Consider the following 21,034-nt stretch of genomic DNA (forward strand, 5'->3'; position numbering starts at 1 on the left):
TAAGGCGTTATAAACTTCCCACACTCTTGCAAATGTCTTAACAATGTTCTAACCGTTCTAAAAGAGCACAGCAAAAGAGAGCAGACAGACTGATGCTATGGTTATTGAGCCAATCAGCTGCCCGGGATATGGGCACACAATGCTCTGGTTGGTCGCCTTCCATCAATCAGCCAACCGTGTGTCGTGTACAATCTTACGTTGAAAACCTGCGAAACAGTGAGTCCGTGAAAGTCAAACCGTGAAGGACCGAGGGACTACTGTAATAGTAAAATCTGATTAGCTATCCATGGTTTGTGGCACTCTGCTGTAAATGTTTTTGCAGCTATGTCCAGAGAATAATTTCATCCATCCATCCATCCATATGTGATGGACTTGCAACCTGTCTAGGGTGTACCCTCCCCCTCGCACAATGATTGCCGGACATGGGCACCGGCGACCCCCGTGACCCAAAATGGAAGAAGCAGGTAAAAGATAATGGATGGATGGATGGTCTTTGTACACAAAGAGAAAATAACATGATCATTTTAAAACATAATAAAATTTAAAAAAATGTCAGCTTCAAAGGAGAAACAGGCTATGTTTTTGGATGATTAGTATTGGCCTGTGTATCCTGGAGAAAGCAAAGGAGAAACCTGTGAGGCATGGAGGTACTTCTCAGTGAATAATAAAGAACAAAAAACAGTTTCTGATGTACCCAGCAGATTTATAACACCAATCAAATTATAAGAAAATCATCATGAAAGAAAACAATTTTAATAGGTGGGTCTTGATGGAAGGGGCAGCACGGTGGCACAACGGGTAGAGCTGCTGCCTCTCGGTGCGCAGGTCCCTGGTTCAAATCCCAGTCCGGGGACCTTTCTGGGTGGAGTTTGCATGTTCTCTCCGTGCATGCGTGGGTTTTCTCCGGGTATGCCGGTTTCCTCCCACAGATCAAAAGCATGCATGTTGGGCTGATTGGTAACTCTAAATTTTTCTCTAGGTGTGAGTGAGAGAGTGAATGGTTGTTTGTCTCTATGTGGCCCTGTGATGTTCTGGAGACCTGTCCAGGGTGTACCCCGCCCCCCACACAATGATTGCTGGACATGGGCACCGGCGACCCCCATGACCCAAAATGGAAGAAGCAGGTAAAAGATAATGGATGGATGGATGGTCTTTATGGAGAAAGTCCACTTTGGGAACGTTTCGTACTGCTTTAAACAACAATGTCCTGTTGCTGAACTGTTTTTTGGCTCAAGCTTGTGTTGAGAAAAATTTATATTTTGGCAGAATAAAATCAGCAAAACAATCCTCGAAACTTTTCAAGGACTATCTCACCACCGAAGTGTGGTGACTTAGGCCTCCCCAAATAATTACCTAACCGTACCCTCAGTAGCAGGTCACTTGAAAAACAAGGAAGCCAAATATAACCTGACATTAGAACATCAAATCATGCTGAGACAACATTTTCAGTAAATACACAATGAACGACCGACTGAAGAGGCTTAGAAAACATTACAGCCACGGGTATGACAGCAATGGTGTAAAGATCAACATGAACTGATCTGATTAGAATGCAGCACCACGTTTTGCCCTCACATCTGTCATAATATCATGTAACAAAGATGCAATTGGTTTTCTATTTGTGGAATAACTAAGATAGATTTTCATGTCTGCTTAAAGCCCCTGCTTCAATCCATCTTTCTTCGAGTACATGGTATGTTGGGCTGTGTCTACAGCTGATGGTGATAAGAAGAAATTGGATTTTACATGTGTAATCACTGGTTATGGGATGCTAATTGTACAGAGCTGTGTCCTGTGGGATGTAACGTAAGATCTGTGGGGCAAACGCACACTCGCACACACATGCTCAAACACACATTTACTGTGTGCTTTTGTTTAGACTAGATGTGTTTGTGGCCTAATTGTGAATGTAGTTGGGATGGTCTTTAGAAACTGTGAATGTGGAGTAGCTTGGTTACATTGTAATTTGTTGACTGAATTTAAAGAACTCATGTTCTCTACTCTCTCAGGCCTCCTGGAGTTCTCTCCCGTCCTCCTTCGATACCTTATCTCAGGTATGAGTTAACTATGGTTAGATACTGTGTATAAGTACTAGAGTGTCTCTGGTGTCACATGTAGCATAGAAGCTTAGTTTATCATCCTCTATAATATGCAGGAGGAAAAGACAAAGCAAGAAAAACAAGAAGCTATTCCCTGACGTCCTGCAGTGTTCAGTTGTCTTTGCACAGTAGCAAGTTGGAAGCTTGGCAAGCTGTAGCATATTAGCTGAATCCACCTGTTGAGCTATTCACTTGTCTCTGCGCTCTAGTCCGGTCCATCTGTTTGTCTGAGTAGATGCATAGAGCCTTTCACCACTTCCCTGGCTTGGTTTCCTTTCAGCTCCCCACTTCGTCACGTTCAGCACAACCCTGAAATTCCGGCAAAGAGGAAGCTGTAAGGATCCAGGAGACAATATTCATATCGTTGATTCCCCTTTTTCTCGCACTGTGTCCGAACGCCTGATGAGTCACAGTTAACTGAGTCACACAGCTGTGTGATCCGCGGTGCACTGAATCATACAACGCACCACAATGCCAACCTCTTCTCATTTACCTCTTCCTTTACCCTCCTTCACAAACTGCTAATGAAGTCAATCACAACTGTTTTTCCCCTGATCCTTTTACCCCAGCAGCTGATGGTGTGCGACTGCATCCACAATACTCTTTTAATTAGTATAGAGAATAAATTGGTTGAGCATGCCTTTTTTCTTAATTGCTTTTTCCTCGGCGTGGATTTAATTGGGCTGCAGTGCTGTTTATTGATCTACTTTGATGTGCTTTAATTTGGATAATTTTATATATTTATTTTGAACGTGACAAGCCAGTTTGTCTTTTGGGGGAAGAGTGTTCAGGACCATTGGTTCAGCGGACTGCAGTATATTCAGTGAGCCTGGAGTCCGGTGTGTGACAGCAGCAAGGTGGAGAGACGATCAAACCCAGAAGGCAGCAAAGCAGCTCCACTGCAGTCTAAGAGGCCTCAAGTGAACAGCTCTTTGATCTCACATCAACAGCTAATAAAAGCCAATGTGGATCAGTAAAGCGAGGGAAGCAGGTTTTCAAAGCCAGCCTTAACAGGCCTGCAGGCCACTACACATTTCTTCCAGCAGCTATCTTGTATTTTATGCCTGATTCATGCTGCGTCATTTCTCTCCCTCCTGCTGCAACAAAGCCCAATTTTCATCCTCCGCCTCCATGGTTTCATAATTAGTGGGCTTCTCTGCGTGTGATTGTGGGTTTGTTTGGTAGATGCAAACGTGCATTTTCTTGTGTGAGTGCTTGTTCGTGCAGTGTTTTAATTTTACAACATTTATGTTTATTACTCTCAACAATCCATCTGCCTAACTTTTTTTCCTCCCTGACCCGCAGGGGCTAACTTCACCCTGGCTGAGTTGGGAGTGTGCGAGCAAACTCCCTCACCACATCCCGCTGCCGTTCCCTACTGTCCCGAGCTGGGCCTCCTCCAGAGAGGGTACTCCCTGAGTGCCGGCTCAGATGCAGACTCAGACCCGGAGGGGCCCTTGTCTCCGGAACGAGCCATTCAGTTGTGGGCTGGACGTGCGGCGGTAAAATCTCGCCGCAGTTCTGGAGTGTCCAGTCGTGAGAACTCAGCCCTCACCCTCACTGACTCCGAGAACGACAACAAGTCGGATGATGAGTCAGGTAGGACGAAAGACTGTTCCAAGTGTTGTCGTGATAGTGTACGTTCAGTGTTTCCTAAACTATTGCCCACTGATTTAGCAAAATATTATTAAAATGAGGTCTAATGTGAGAATTAGTACAAGTTGAAGAGTATCAAATTGAATCTACGAGACCGTGGCAGGCGACCATGACATGGATTGGTGAAATCTGTTCATGATCTGAAGAATAGCAGTTGGAAACCCACCAGGAAATCCTAAGAGCTGCATTCCTATATTGATCAGTGGGATTATCTAAAGCTCTTTTAAATCACTCATTTGCTTATTTTTCAGCGCATGACTGTCACTCTTATGAGGTACAAACAACTAAGCATTCAAGACCTACATCTCCAGTGTTTTTATAAAACAATTGTAACCTTGGACATAAAGTATTCACACTACTCTTGTAAATACATGTTCCTTTGGCGATGGAAAGCAGTTTTGCTCTTATTCCTTCATGGTTCCTGACTCAGCTTCCTGTTTAGCTGTGTCTACAGTACATGTTCAGTCAACATCAGGCTTTCAACCAGAAATGGTACTCAACGGCTTCTTTTCTGAAAAGGGATATGAAATAGTGTCGATGTAGACCGAGAGTGTCAGGTTTCTAGGGAAATCTCTTTCCACTGGCAACTTTGTTTATTGCCAACTTCCCATTCCCTCGTTAATCCTGACGCAGTCGTAAACCTGCGCACAAGCTTCAGCGAGGTGTCAATGGAGGTTAATGAAAAGTGGATGAAAGGAAGAGCAACAGTCTAATTAATTGACTTCTCGGCTGGCGCCCACGTCAGCTTCAGATCAACCTCCGTCGGACTATGAGCCTCAGAAACAACTTCTGTTGACTGATCAAACTACTCAACACCTATTAAACACGTTAAGGAACACCTTCCCCAGACGCTTCTCTCATCCAACCAGCCGATAATTGCTTTGTGGTTAATTACCAAGCTAATCTTGCAGCCACAGATATCAGCTGCAGACGCCACTTTCCCTCTGTCTATCTCAGGGCCAGGAGAACGCCACCAAGCACTCTGACGCTCGCGTTTGCAGACCTTGTAAATTTAGCAGCTTAATCCAACTCTGCATTGTGATAATTATTTGCCTGCAGTATGATGTCACTAAGTGAAGATCAAAAGTGGTATTTTTTTCTGCGTTTCTCCAAATAAACTTTGTGGAATAGGGTTATTCATGGATATTTTTGAGCTCCTACTGGAGCTAAACATTTATTGTCAATTGGAGAAATTTGTCTTGATGATTATGCAGAGCGCGCATCAAATAAAGTCAATAATGTTTAATTTTAGACTTCAAACGCTTCTATAGAACTGTTCAGGGAAAAAGCACTGGCTCACTCGTTCGCTCTTATCTCGTGGTTTCACAAACTAGAGATTTAGATCAGGTGTCTGCGCTCGTGTCTCTGCCAGCATCAGGAGATCCGAGAAAGGTGTTGCAGCTTGATAAAAAAAAATAAAATAAAAGGTTTGCATGCTTGTGTTTGATCAAGTTAATTCATTAGTCACTTTCTGTTGTGATTTGGAATGAGGAAGTCTCACCCTTGCATTCTTGAGTCTTCCTCCGAACAAATGTCTGATTGTGACGCCACAGGAGCAGAAGATTTCACTGAGCCCAACCCAAGTGTGTGCCCCGAGCGGTGTGCTGGTGCCGAGAGTTCATGTGTGTAAACGCCACCGTGGGGCTGTCAGTCTCTGCCTTTGTGTTCTCTTGTCTGTCTGATTGTTGGGAGTGCATGAGCCTAAACCCTTCGCATGTGAGGAAGTGTGAAACAGGTGCAACTGGAGGCCCAATGTCAAAATATCAACACGGTGATCTGAGGGTCTAATAATAGACACTGACAGCCAGACAGAGGAGAGCATCATAAAGCACATGCTAACAAATCAAAAAGACGGTGACGCGCTTAAACACCGAGCATCGTGTTGCACCGCTCTCATCTCTCAGGCAATCTTCAAAAGTTTCACCTTCACTCGCTTCTCCTCCTCCTGGCGTCTTCCTCGTCTTTCATCTCTCTTCTTTGTAATTTTGAGCGTCTCTTCTTTTCATTCATGCTGCACCTCTCACCACCTCGTGTTGGGCTCTGTCAGTGTGGCTCGGCAGCGTGACTGACAGGCATCAGTTTAGGAGTCTAGATGTTTTTTATTCACAGCGTGAGGGCACAGGTGGATGAACACGTGTGTGTCTCAATGCTGCTCAATACCAAAATAGAGGACCTAGAGAAATAGTGACAGTTGTTATCACTCTCTAGGTTACTGTAAATAGGGTTGGTGGGATTGTGTGTGTGTTTTGTGACAAGCGAGAAAAAGTGATGATCGTTTTTACACTTTTCTTTTAGCTCATTTTTTATCTTCTCTGTTGAATGGAAATTACAAATAAAGAGCAAATATTTTCTAAATATAGTTAAGGTTTGCCTAACTACACGAGCTATTTTTAAATCCTGTAAAAGACATGGAAAGCATGAAAAACAGCTAAACAAACTTGAGTCAATAACAAATTTAAAAAGTGTGAACCTTGCAATAGATGTCTGGTACCTTTGCTAGTCTCAACACAGTTAGCACCACGTATACACCTGCCTAGATTCAAAGTCGTATAATTGGTTTAGAGCACCTTGAACAGAGATAGATGTCATCATTATCATTTTAAAACTTTGACTTTTCATGTTGAATTGTAAGCTGGGTTATCATGTAATTGTTCTGTGTTTGATTGTCTGTTAGCAAAATATCCATTGAACAACTGAGAATTTTTTTTTAATAAGTTTTAATAAGACAGTCAAGAAATATTTATTGCATACACATCTACAAATGACTAACTTTCAGAGTCAACCCAATTCAAGATCGACGCCACAGCTAATCATCATTAGCCAACACCAAAAATCGCTATAATGGCTATAAATAATGGCTATGAATAATCACTATAAATAATTGCTATAAATAATTGCTATAAATAATCGCTATAAATAATCACTATAAATAATCGTTAGAAATAATAGTTATAAATAATGGCTATAAATAATGGCTATAAATAATGGCTATAAATAATGGCTATGAATAATTACTATAAATAATTGCTATAAATAATTGCTATAAATAATTGGCTATAAATAATCGATATAAATAATCGCTATAAATAATCACTATAAATAATTGCTATGAATAATTGCTATAAATAATTGCTATGAATAATCATAAATAATTACTATAAATAATCACTATAAATAATTGCTATAAATAATCGTTAGAAATAATAGTTATAAATAATTGCTATAAATAATTGCTATAAATCAATCGTTTCTAGATTTCAAGCTGACATTTGGTTTGATAGTAGCTGAGAGTCATCCCTAACACATACTCAGAAAACTAAGAAACTGCATGAGACCTTTGGTAAGCAAGGTGGCAGGGGACGTGCATTTCTTTCAAAAGATGCAACCTTTAAATTGCTTCATGTTTTTATAGGAGATGAGGAATGCTTTCTGAAAAATATGTGAATTACACTAATGGGAAAATAAAATTGAAAGAAATGATAAATAAATATGGAATTATCAATAAAAGAAAACACGTCACTCCCACTGGGAGTGGTGGCGCAGAAGTTAGAGAAGGTGGGCCTGTGATTGGAAGGTCGCCGGTTCAACTTCCCAGACCGACAACATCAAAATGTGGAGGGAAAAAGTGAAACAGCCACACCTGCCTCCATCGTCTTTTGCCCCACTCTGGGCTTTGAACAAGGCCCTTAACCCCCACCATCTGCTCCCAAACAGGTCTCTCTTGAAAATGCATCCTCGTGACTCAATGAGACTACCTGTATAAATAAAGGTTAAATAAAAATAAAATGTGGTCTTAACATGCTCAGGGTTAACAATTTAAAAATTAGTAGTCTCCTCTTGCTTTAAATATTACCAAAGAAACCACGGACAAACAAGACAAATTACATCACAGCATTAACTGCTGAACAATAGCTGAGCCAAAATGCAGGAGCCGTGCGTCAAATGTCCATACATCATGACTGGAACTGGAACAGTGATTTGCAGCCAGGTGCTGCTAATTAAAGGCACATTAATACGAGAAGTGAGCACCTTTTTAACAGCTGAAGTTTTTGGCAGTTTGCTGATCTGGAATAATCAGGTGCAAAATTACAAAGAAGAAAATTGTCAGCAATTATCTAAGAAAAAAAAACAATTGTTTATATCTGTCCATCTGGTAGGATTTAGAAAAGGCAAGTTCAAAACTAATTGGAGTCCATCAAAATAATATAAGAGAGCTATTTACAAGTAAACATTTAGGACGGCTGCCTACCTTTTCAGACGTGGACTTCCCAACAAATTAACCCTAAGGTCCCTTTACAAAAAAGAAGAATAAAAGATAAAAGAGCAGTGTCACAAATCTTTAAAGCTTCAGTTAGCATGCTAATTGAAAACGTCATGACAGTACAATCATGTGAAGTCTGATTAATGATGGCTAGTTCAGAAGAAGGGAGATGAGAATGTTTTTTTTCTTTGGAAGAAGAATCTGGCAGTATCACTTATAGGATTTCCAAGTTGAATTAAACGCAGGACTTCAGAAACATTGACTTGCTTTGTTGAGCGTGCACACACACACACACACACACACACACACACACACAAGAAAATATAGAAATACCTCATATTAAATGTTATAACGTACAACATGTAATATGCAAATATTTGTGACTGAGACCTGTTCTCAAAACATTCATAAGGCTTGGGCAGCACGGTGGTGCAGATGGTAGAGCTGCTGCCTCTCAGCGAGAAGGTCACCAGAACGAATCCCGGCCAGGGGGCCTTTCTGAGTGGAGTTTGCATGTTCTCTTCGTACATGCGTGAATTTTCTCCGGGTACTCCGGTTTCCTCCCACAGACCAAAAACATGCATGTTAGGTTGATTGGTAACTCTAAATTGTAGTGAATGGTTGTTTGTCTCGTTTGTCTCTATGTGTCCCTGTGATGGACTGGAGACATGTCCAGGGTGTCCCCCGCCTCTCTGCTCATTGAGTGCTTGACATGGGCACCAGTGATCCCCGCAACCCAGAAAGGAAGAAGCAGGGGGGTGGAAATGGATGGGTAGATATTTGGAAAATAAAGGTCAAATAAATAAAATAATAAAAATAATTGTGAAGCACAGCGGTGGGAGTGTGATAGTTGGGGGGTGGGGGGTGCAGCCACAACACCAGGGCACATTAAACAGTTGACAATGAACTCCTCTTTTGTATTGACTTGTGCAGATAAACTCTACAGTGTGGTTTTCTGGTGTCAAATGAGAGGTCACCTACTGTATGATGTAAACTTGTAATGACTCCAAGCACATATCAAAACCTCCGAGCAGATGCTGTAAAATTAAAAGTAAATCTGTTTCAGTTCATTTCAACTTCAAAGTGCAGACCTCAACTTGAATGAAATAGGTAGTGTCAAACTTTAACTTAACAAACATCTGATAACACCAATAAACTGTCAATATTCAATGGAATGGAATAAATGTTCTCTACATCAAGAGAGCTGATACAATCATTCATAAAATAATTACTGCACGTCCAAGCTGTTAGAGGTGGCTCTACAGGTAATAGAATGAAGTGGGTACTTCATTTATTTCACAGTGCTTGTACATATCGTGGACATCTTTATATTAAATAAGAACAAAATAAGTACCTCAAATCAATCTGCTGCATGTAGTTGAATGACTGAGGTGAGATTTAACTCATTTGTTGAAACTGATATAAAAACAGATGCTTGCCACTTTTGTGCTAAAACATAAAACTACTTTTTTCTTTACTTTATATCTATACAGTATATACCAAGTAGGTTGATATAGGTTACTTCACATATTTATATAGTGACATATTTACACACAAATGAAGAGTTATTGTTTGATGTAAAAGGAAAATTAAAAAGTAAATTAGCATTTGCCATTTGATTCTTCTTTTTTTTTTGTACTACACCTAACTGTGACCCTCTTAATGAGGTCTGTACCAAACTGTGATTTACTTTAACACTCCCAATATTTATTTATTTACTTTGTAAATTAGAAAAATGTTGTACTTAAACAATTTTCCAATTTTAATTGTCATAAAGGCTTGACATACTTTGAATAAATATGTTTTGTGCACTGCTTTTCATGCAAAAGATTAAAAATAAAAGCATCTCATGAAAAGGAATAACTATTTTGTTGCCCATTTTGATAAGATCTGATGAATGGCGTGCAAAATCAAACGCAATACTGTGAATTCTTTCTAGATCTTAGCGATCAAAGAATGGGTTGAGGATTACTTTCAGCTCTTGCACATAAAAAGCTTAATAGCTCAATAACTGTAAAAGTGTCTGCATTAGCTTTTTTGTGTTAGATAGAATTATTACATAGTGTGGGGACCACCATGAATTGAGTTAATATCACAAATGAATCAGTTGTAGATGTCCAATTATTTTTTTCATGTCCAAGTTCAGAGTTTTATTAAAATCTATCTAGTCGTTCATGATATATTGCTAATAAACAAACAGGGTTGACACCAACATTAAATATCAAAAATCTAAGCAAAAATATTGCACAGTTTTAGATTTAATGTTGAGCCACTACCCCACAAAATTTTACGTCAATATCTGTAAAACTGACACCACCTTTGATTGTTATCAGCCATATACTAAAATATACTACTACTTACTACTTGTACTACTATTTCTACTTTGTGATTTTTCACTTATCATGGGGCTTCAGGGTATGGATCCACCGTGATAAATGACGGACTATGGTGTATATATATATGTATATATATATATATATATATATATATATTCAAATTTAGACACACCCAAAATCATTATTGCTATGTCCTTTTGATGATGGACAATAGATGTGACATTTCATCCAAACTGACTTCCAAAAACATACCAAGCTCTAAACAAACATGAAGATAATTATCTACTTGAAAGTATTTAGTGTTTATGGGACATTAGCTGTGTGCTGAAAGAAAGAAAGCCTAACGGCGTGCAAGTACCTCAATCAGAGAAGTGCTTCACTAACTCTGTCATCCTCCAAATTAAAACTTTGATTATTATTTCCTGTTTTTCTTGCTGTTGTTGGATTTTTTTTTTTTCATTTACTGCTGAATTCTAATTATGTAGAAGCATGTTAAGGCTGGTAAATGAGTTTTGTAAATGCAACTCTGGGATTCCAAAGTTTCCTTACATCCAGCTTTATTAGTGAGTATTGAACAAAGACTTTTATAGCCCCTTCCAGACACTATTAAAATAAAAAGACTAGAACGTTAACTTGGCAGAGCCGAGACAATTTTCTTTTGCACAAACTCAGTGAGACAAACAAATATGGTCATAGAGAGCGAGAGAAGCACTGGGTGATTTCATTTTGGCAAAGAGGACGGAGAGATTTACTGTCACACTGTGCGCTGCCTCGTAAAACGCCCGTCTGGAAACACGGGCAGCAGCATTGGAGGGCTTGTAAATTCCCACAGCAGTGCCTGATGGCTACATCTGAACTGCACTGATTGGAAGGGAGATGGATTAATACATGTATAGATGAAATAAGATCCGTTTTAGTGTTGATTTTAAACCAAAAGCCCAGGGCCACAATCCATAGTTTATGCGCTGGGAAGAGTCCATATGTTTCCATGTCCCCACTAATTAAATAGCAGCCTGTTGAGGAAATAAGACAGACTTTAACTCATCTCCAGCACTGTGTACAGACTATTGCAGCCCGCTGCACAGTCGAGGCCCGGCCCAGTCTCACAGGCATGCTGATTAGATGCTTTCCGGACATCTCCCTCTCGTATTTCCTTCATTGGCTCAATCTCTGCATCTGCTCGCCTGGATAATAAATCAAGAGGTGGTATTGTGACGTTTGTGGCAGGATGCATTAATCTCATAATTAGAGAATGAAAAGGTGGCGCTAAATTTAGTGTGGCCTTTCTGACGAACCCTGCCCTCATTTGGGGCGTGCTCAATTGCCTGCTCTCACAGACTACACCCTCCTCACAAGCTAATTTTCTTGGGAGCTTTCCACTTTTTTGATGTGCTTGAAGTTTACGTCAAATAGAAAAAAAAATAAAAATCCCTAATTTCCATTGCCCCTTAAACAGCTGCACTCACATGTTTTTATTTTATATTTTTTAGTCTTTTTTTTAAAGCTAGTTCTGTAATTATGCTTTCTAAATACAGAGTTCAGCAAAGTGATTCGTCTGATTAACTAATCAAATCTACAACCACAGGTGGCAAAGTCCCTGTCTCACTTCTGTTCTTCTTCTTTGGTCTACCATTAAAAACAAAAAAAGCTACTATAAATTGAACTGCATTTATTTCTTTTTTTGTTGTTGCTTTTTTCCTGTGCTCTAAAAATTGAAGCGCTGAATTGATTGCCTTGTAATCAACATTATATTTAATTATAACTCTGTTGCAAATTTGAATAAAACACGCTCTGTATATGGTGCATACACATCACAGACATCTTGTACTGCATGCCTCTGAGTCATTGTTTTTCCTTTAGATGTTAACAGTTAGATCCCCACTGCAGCACCTCTCAGCACCAGTAACTAAGGTCAGGCTGCTCCTGTCCATCAAACACAAGCAACACTTATGGAGTTGGGCTGGCACGGCCTCCCAAGACCACTGCTGTCCCCTTAGGGCTCCTGTGAGCGTGTGCAAGTGGGAAACTGAAAGTGAGAGCTCATGCGTGCGTGTGCGCGTTCAAAGGGTTGGGGGCATTAGCCTCTGATTGAGTTTTCAGAGAGCAACGTGGGGTGCAAAAGGCTCCACAATGGTCTAACAGAATTAGTAGCTTGTGATGAATGGTGTGTGAGAGCAGCACTGACAGCTCGCTTTCACAAATACACATGACTGTGAGTGTGTGCACGCCAATGAATGTGTATGTGTGTACACCTCCATGCTTCACCCGCTGGTTCAAGGACTTTTCATCCAAGAGCTGCTGGAATGAGGAAAATAGTGACGGACACACACACACGCATTGGGCATCTCTGTAGGTGCACGTCTTCGATTGAAGCCAAGGATTTGAAAAATGTCCAGCGCTCGAGATCAATAATGACTGGCCCCATTCAACATGCTAAGCAGAGTGCACGTGCACGCACTCGCACAAACGGAGACTAGTGGAAAAATTGCTGTCCCTCTCAAGCAACTCTAACCGAATAAAGGCACCAAAGACCGGAGCTGATATTGAAGTGAAGGCTGATAATACATGCCCCACACACACACAGACTGTGATGCATAAGAGCAGCATTTAACAAAAGCCTCGGGTTATTGATCACAGTAGATGGACGCTAACTCACATTAAAGGACGAAAGCCTGGCATGATAGAGAGAAAAGAGGAGGCGAAGAAACACCTTAATGATAAAAAAAATAGAAAGAATATTGAGGGTTACTCACACACAGATAACAATGAAAGGAGGAATGGTAGTGGAAGAAGGTGGTAAGGGTCTACCCAGTCTAATAGTGTTATTATCTGGTGAAAAAAGTCACAAATGGGGTAAAAATGTGACCGTTTCTTTTCTTGTAACCTGTTGACACCTATAGCGAGTTGTAATGGCTGTCCTCAGATCTGCCAGGGAGAGCGAGGAAATTGAGAATTCTCCAGTCAATTATGAGCGATCACATTTTCCACTACTATGAGAGCTGGAGATAAGGTAATGAGCAAAAATAATGCCGTTGATGGGAGGTTAAGAAGGCATTCGCTTTGAGTTATTTAACCTTTTTTTTTATCATTGTTTGATTTTTGTCCATTTATTCTTTTGTCTTTCTTTAATTTCATTTTTTTGTTTGTTTTTCTGTCATTTATCTTATTTTCGTTTCCTTTTCCCCCATTTCTTAATCTCTAGTGTGCGTAGACGATGAGGAGTGTGAGGATCCATTTGGAGACTATGTGATCAGTAAGTTACCTCTGGCTGTAGCTTCGTTTTAGACTTGTTTATATTTGATCATATTTTAAGTGTTTTATGTCTGCGTCTTGTAAGTGAATCACTGTGTTGACTGAGAGTTGCTGTCCTTTAAAACAGATAGTTGCCCACACTGTGATCTTTTCTGAGTGGGCACCGGGTGACAAACCTCAGCACGATGCCTAAAAGTTATGGTTCTTTTCACACATGCACGGCTTTCTGTTTATTCCATGGCAAGCTGTGTCAGAGTTATGTCATAACATTCTGTGGTGGGTATCTGATTAGGTCAGACCTTTGTAGGTCCTTGCAATTTATATTTTTATAAATACCGTATTTTACTGATTATACGTCACTCTGGAGTATAGGTCGCATCAGTCAAAAAATGCCTCATGAAAAGGAAACAGCAATATATGTCACTTCGGCGTATAAGTCGCATTTATTTAAACGCGTATTTCACAAAGTGTAAAAACAGGCATTTAATATGAAATAACAATAGCACACAGAACATACCTGGGATTCTGAACTGGCTTAATTAACATAACAAGCCAACGAGTCTGACAAGCAAGTTACCATAAATTCACCAATCTCATTCCACATCACTGAATCCATTGAATTCTTCATCCTCTGTGTCGCTTCTGAACACCTTGGCAACTCTTGAGGAAGATGGGGGTGGGGGGTAAAAGAAGAGGAACAACATATAGTTGTCAAAAGCCTAGAGAGTCCTCTCACGGCTGAAAATGGTGATGTTTACTTTTTGATTCTTGTCAGTATGAATGAACGTTTCACACGTCAGTCAAAATTTGCATCATGACTAGGGAAATAAACATATGGAAGTCGCTTCAGACTACTGTATATGTTGCAGGACTGGCCAAACTATGAAAACAAGTGTGACTTAAAGTCCAGGAAATATGGTAGTTCTATTTTCCATTTTTATTTTTCTGAATTCCATATATTAGAATGAAACTACACTTTTTCTACCAAGAAAAGTTTACAAGAGGAAAAATATTTCAAATTTCAACAAACAAGACTGTTTCAGTTTTATAGAACATTAAATGATCCAGTAGAGTGCTTAAAGAATTGGCCTGTAGGTTATCTATAAATTAAAAAAAAAAACATCTCTGTCTGTTGTGAAAGTAGCATACCTCACATATACACTCACTGGCCACTTCATTTGGTCCTCGTGTTCAATTGCTTGTCAACTCAAATAGTTAACCAGTCACATGGCAGCATCTCAACGCATTTAGACATCTAGACATGGTGAATATGACCTGATGAAGTTTAAACTTGCACCCGCATCGAATGTTATCAGCCATTAAATGGCCATTATTAGTTGTTATCATCCCCATATGTAGCGGTTAGATTGCCCCTCCTGTACCTCCTAGTGGGTTTAAAGGTAAGTTGTTAGCGTTGTTAGCATTGATAATAGGCTCACATGGTTCAAATAAGAATAGGGTCACGGGTTAGGTTTAGGGTTAGATTTAGGCACATGGGTAAGGGGGTTAAGCTTAGGCTTGGTCCTCTAGATTATGTGTAAGGTTAGGTTTTGGAAAAGGGTTGCATAAGCCGGAAAAAAAAAACTTCCTGGTTTACCAGCGTGCAACGTTGCATATTATCAGTGATAATATTGATAATAACGTTCCTTTAAATCTACTAGGAGGTAGGCAGGACAGTCTGAACGCTAACAATTGGGATGATAACAACTAATAACGGACCATTTAATGGGCTGACTGTCTTGTCTGAATATTTCAGATACTGCTTATCTACTGGGGTTTTGACCAGGTACAATTAATAAAGTGGCCAGTGAGTGCATACTTCACACTCTGTTTCTTCATTAATATGTGACATAAATGGAAAATGTTTGTATTATATTTGTCGTTGCCTATTTGAGTCTCTCACATAAGAAAATCTTTAGGACATTGTTATCTCTTGTCTGTTTTAGTTGACAACAAACCTCTGCAGCCTTCAAGCTGCTCAAAGACAGACTAGCTAGCTTTGGTTGAGGCTGCAGTCATTACTGGCATTGCTGCACCTAAACTGGACCAACTTAAAAACAATTCAGAGGAATTTCAGATTTTGAACCACTACAAAGACTTTAATATGCTCCCTTCTTGCAATAGTTGTTGATGTTTGCGTGTGGAAGAGTTTGCTCAAATTAGGCTAAGCTTGTTTGCTTCCTTTCTATTCCAGAAAAGGGTGATTTTTCCGGTTGTTACAGATTTTCTTACAATTCCAGTTAATTGTGTGCTGACAACTCTGAAAAAAAAAAGGTTTTCCAATTCACATAACATTTTTTGTAAATGTTTTTTTCCTCGAAAATGAACAGGAAATACTGTAATTTTTGGATGCTATAAACCTCTTGGTCTTTGGCTAACACGTGGATATGTTCTACTTATCACATCAAACCAACACATAATATACTGTAGCTTGGTACATAACTACCATGTAAGTACTTCCTGTGACATAGGTGTGACTCTATCCATGTTTTACACATCTTGGAAATCACAAGACCTTAATATAACAAATTTTAAGGCTCTTTTTGTCGCACGCACAGGTCAAATTTAGATGATTTGTAAGGAAAAGTATCTGAAAAATGAGCATTTAGTTCATTGTGTTGCTTTAACAAATTAATATGTGTATAAAGAGCTTTGTATTGCGCACATTGTAATTGTCATATTCATGTCACTAATAAGAACAGTACAATTTCTTCAGTCATTGTTTGAAGTTGTCAGGATGTTTGGTGTTTGGCAGGCAGAGGAACAGTAAAATAATTGGTTTCTCTGCATTACTCTTGTGTTTCATCTGATTTGAGGCAGCAAAGCTACAGTTCTCGCTCACATGCCTCATCTACATTTACAAGCGCCTTTCATTATGATCTCCTGTTCATTAGCACACGTCCAACTGGTTAATCTCTTTGCACTTGATCAGAGAAAATTTCCCAGAGGGTGCTTGTGCGCTTGTGTGTGTGTGTTTTTTTTACCTCCTCCGCTATTGGAAAGTCAGCCGTATTTACTGGAAATTGTTTGTCTCTGTGAGCATGAATTAGTGTTAATGCTTGTGTTATTGGGGTGTGGCGGTTTCATCAGTTTTCATTAGGAAGACATGGTGGAAAGAAGTGAAAGTAGACTGTGTTGTTGAAAAGATGGCAGGCAAACAGCTTTTTGTGCATTTTGTGTTCAATAGTTATTTTGGGTTCCCAGCAAGACAAGAAAACAAAGTTCCCTGTTTTCTTGATTTTTCCCTCAGTAAATTCTGAAATTCCAGGAGATATTTCAGACACACAAAACGCTCAGAACTTAGCGTCTTAGGTGACAATCAGAGTCACATTTAGCCCACTCTGTAGCCCATGGTATGAGCATACAACAATCATTCCTAACAATTAATTACAGTATATTGTATAACGTTGGAAGCTAAAAAGCCAATCAGTAAGGATACATGTATGAACACTGTAGAAGCAGAACATGGACTCACTGATACTAGAATACTAGCATTAATTCATGTACATATTTAAATCTTGGAGAAATCATATTTTAATGAACAGATCAGTGTTCAAATTAACAGTTTACTAGGGATGCACAATATTGGATTTTTGGCCGATATGCGAAATGCCATCCATCCATCCATTATCTTTACCCGCTTATTCCATTTTGGGTCACGGGGGTCGCTGGTGCTCATGTCCAGCAATCACTGTGCGAGGGGCGGGGTACACGCTGGACGGGTCGCAAGTCCATCACAGGGCCACATAGAGACAAATGAGACAAACAACCATTCACTCTCTCACTCACCCCTAGGGACAATTTAGAGTTACCAATCAGACTAACATGCATGTTTTTGGTCTGTGGGAGGAAACCGGAGTACCCGGAGAAAACCCACGCATGTACGGAGAGAACATGCAAACTCCACCCAGAAAGGCCCCTGGACCGGGGTTTGAACCAAGGACTTGCTCGCTGAAAGGCAGCAGCTCTACCAGTTGCGCCACCGTGCTGCCCCATATATATATATATATATATATATATATATATATATATATATATATACAGTGCCTTTTATATTGGTGAGTTATTTTGATGGAATGGCCGATGTCCGATATTTAACTTTATCGCTAGTATCGGCCAATAGCGATACCATGCCGATAATATCGTGCATCCCTAAAGTTTACCCTAATTTTTGACATGTTTCTCAAATTCCCTGAGTTTTCCCTGTCTGGAAAATGTGAAAGTAATGTTCCAGGTTTTCCATGATTTCCAGAGCTGCTGGGAACCCTGGTATTATTCATTTTGTGTAGAATATTTTCTTACACATTTAGCTTATTATATAATGTTACAACATTAATGTTAATGAAACTCTCAGAACATAATCAATAGACATATATATACAACTAATTAACTTTTGAAGCTACTCAATTCAAGATGGCTGTCACGTAATTGAATATAATAAACACAAGAAATAATTTAACTGGATTTTACTGATACTGGGCTACAATTTAGTGTGAAAAGAACCAAGAGTTTTCCACAACTCATGCTCTGAGTGCCAACAGACTATACAAGATCTTTGTTTAAAACTTTGGCAAGCAAGGCGGTAAGAGAAATGCATTTTGTCAAGGAATGCTAGTTTTTGGTAGGAATCTAAATTTAAGAGTTTTGATTGAGTTGAATAATGACTGTGCTGTTTTCAGTAACATCATCTTAATACCACCCACTTTGAAATGTTTCTGGGGGTACCCCTGGCTACACATTTACAATATATGAACAATTGGTTGCTATGACTCTAAAGCAAATGATTGTACAAAAATATTCCAAGGTTTTGCTCCTCTGAATGAGTTAAAATACTTATAAAAGGGCAAAGTTTTCACAGCTAATATTTACGGATGTTAATTTCCCTCTGTGCCTTATTTTATTACTTTCTGTCTGTGGAAGCAGGAAATATACGATGAGCTGTTTGCGATCCTCTGTGGTGAGTAAATATCACGTCTGCATTGGAAATGAAAGGTTTGAAATATATTTTATTTACCATACAGCTCTGACAGTATACAGAGTGGTGGCTGAAAAGGGTAACATCGTTCATCTTTATTTTACTGCATTTAGATTATGTAATAAATACTTTGAGAATAACTGAGAGGCAATATCAGAGTTTTAAACCAAAATATACATTTGATGCAAGAACTGTTTCTTTTACTTTACTTGAATTGTTCTAAATCAAATAAACCCAGTTATCCTATCTTAATTTATGCTAAACAGAGCCCACTGTACTATCAATGGCCAAATGCACAAATGAAAAAATATATATATTTTTTTTTTAATTCGGCAGCTGAATAAACTGTGACAGCATTTCACTTTGTTAAAATAAAATTTTCTGTGTCTTCATTAGTACTTAATTTGTAAAGCTTTATTTCATAAACAGATATGTTGAAATTTGCCTTATGCTCAATCTCCTGCATTATCACAAGATATCACGGTAAAAGTATGTATGATGATGGATTACATACTAGCACATCAAATTTTAGCTCAGTGTTTTTAAAATGTACTGTATTACAGCTGTCTGGGCCTACATGTTTTTAAGGTCAGTTAGTTGTGGTGGCCATCTTGAATCAATCTGACTGTAAAAGGTAATCAGTTTGTATATGTACATTCAATGAGTATGTTTTGAAAGCTTCATTAAAATTGTCCCTGTTCTTCATGAAACATCTTGGTAAAAAGTCAGTTCAGTTCCATTCAATTTGTTTAAATAGCACCAAGTCACAACAAAGTTGTCTCAGGGCACTGAACAGAAATATTAACATACATAAAAAAGCCAACTAGTAAAAGTTCTGTAAGGGAGGAAGTCAGCAGATGCATTGAATCTTCACTTGGTCACAGTCTCCCATCCTGAGCAAGCACAAAGGCAACAGTGGAAAGAAAAAACTCACTTTAAACAGGAAGAAACCTCCAGAAGAACCAGGCTTGGGATAAGCAGCCAGCTTTGACCGGCTGGGTTTGAGAGGAACAGGAAGGAGGAACAAATTATCACAGAATGGCAGGTCCAGATATAGATGAAGGTGTACCCCCTGTTGGAAGAAAGTCAAAACATGTCAAGGATAGAAAAATAAATTACAAATACAAAACAGGTAGAAATTTTAAAAAACTGGTTAAGTAGAGTAAGTAAAGGCAGCATTATGGATAAAATAAAAATGGCAGCTACACAACATAAACATACATTCATACTTTCATACACAAGCAAAACATATTTTTCTGCCTTTCATTAATTACAATAACAACACACAACACTCAATTTACTTAGAAAATGATAAATGCATAATCTACTCATTTTAGGTTGTTTATTTCAGCTGTACAGTCCACATAATTTACTCTTTTTGGTAGTTAGCAACATCAGTGTAAATGTATGTGTTTAATGTAGGGGTTGCCTATTTCCAATAACCCAGGAAATCTGAGTGCCCAAGTTTTTCACCAGCGTTGAAAGCAGCATTGTGAATTGACCTTTTTACAGTTACTAATGTGCATGCTCAAAGTCATCATTTTGCTACGCTTTGGATTCTGGACAGTATCATGCTTACTTCCAGTTCATTGAAATACACTTTGCCTAAACAGTGTTCATATCTAGTAGCTGTACTTTGTAGTCATTCCAACACCTGGGAACATTACATGTTGTCATCACAACATAAAATGCCAACACAATTTACAAATCAGTTTTTATATAATAGTCAATGAGTAGCAGATGTAAAGTACCAAAACAAAAGAGAATAACACCAACCGGAAATAGCTAGGAACCTATTTGGGGGTGTGGTGCCCGATTTTATGCATCCGTATTAATAACTGGAAAAAGGTCAAACTGGAGTGGTAAGAAAGTCGCTAAGGAATGGTGGTGCAGAGGTTAGAGAAGGTGGGCCTGTGATTGGAAGATCGCTGGTTCAACTCCTGGTACCGACAACAACAAAATGTGGGTGGAAAATGTGAAACACAGACACCTGCCTTCACCCTCATTTGCCCCACTTTGAGCTCTTGAGCAAGGCCTTAAACCCCCACCATCTGCTCCCCCAGGTGCCCAGCACTCTGCTCCACGCAGAGGGCTGTGGTGGCTTGGTGGTCTGTGGTTACGTCGGGAAGGGCATCCAGTGTAAAAACAATTGCCAAGTCTTTGTGTGAGTTAGTTCACTGTCCCCTGACAGAATGGAGCAGCTGGAAAAAATCTGTAAAAAGGTCAAACTGAAGTGGTAAGAAAGTCACGTTGACAAGCAAGCTCATCCTTTCACTTGGGGGTAACTAATCCGTCTGCAGAAGATGATTTTTGCACATGTATTTGACCATTTGTATGCACAGCATGTGCATATGCACTCGTACAAGTTGGAATTTGTATATTTGAAAAGCTGTTTAAAGGGTTATAAACCTTGTGGTATGTTTGCAGATTGTATTGTACACTTCCAATATTTGCT

At 39.3% G+C, this 21,034-nt stretch overlaps 1 protein-coding gene across 1 annotated transcript in view; it reads left to right on the top strand.

The window, feature by feature from the left end:
- tenm2a (teneurin transmembrane protein 2a) overlaps positions 1-21,034 on the top strand; it is a 272,924-nt gene that overhangs the window by 36,679 nt on the left and 215,211 nt on the right. Inside the window, exons 2-3 of the mRNA XM_037675395.1 lie at positions 3,405-3,698; positions 13,555-13,605. Of these exons, the coding sequence (XP_037531323.1) occupies positions 3,405-3,698; positions 13,555-13,605 (345 nt within the window). The remainder of the gene's footprint in view (positions 1-3,404; positions 3,699-13,554; positions 13,606-21,034) is intronic.

This window comes from Nematolebias whitei, chromosome 4 (assembly GCF_014905685.2).
Source record: "Nematolebias whitei isolate Nwh7 chromosome 4, NemWhi1, whole genome shotgun sequence".
Lineage (NCBI taxonomy): Eukaryota > Metazoa > Chordata > Actinopteri > Cyprinodontiformes > Rivulidae > Nematolebias > Nematolebias whitei.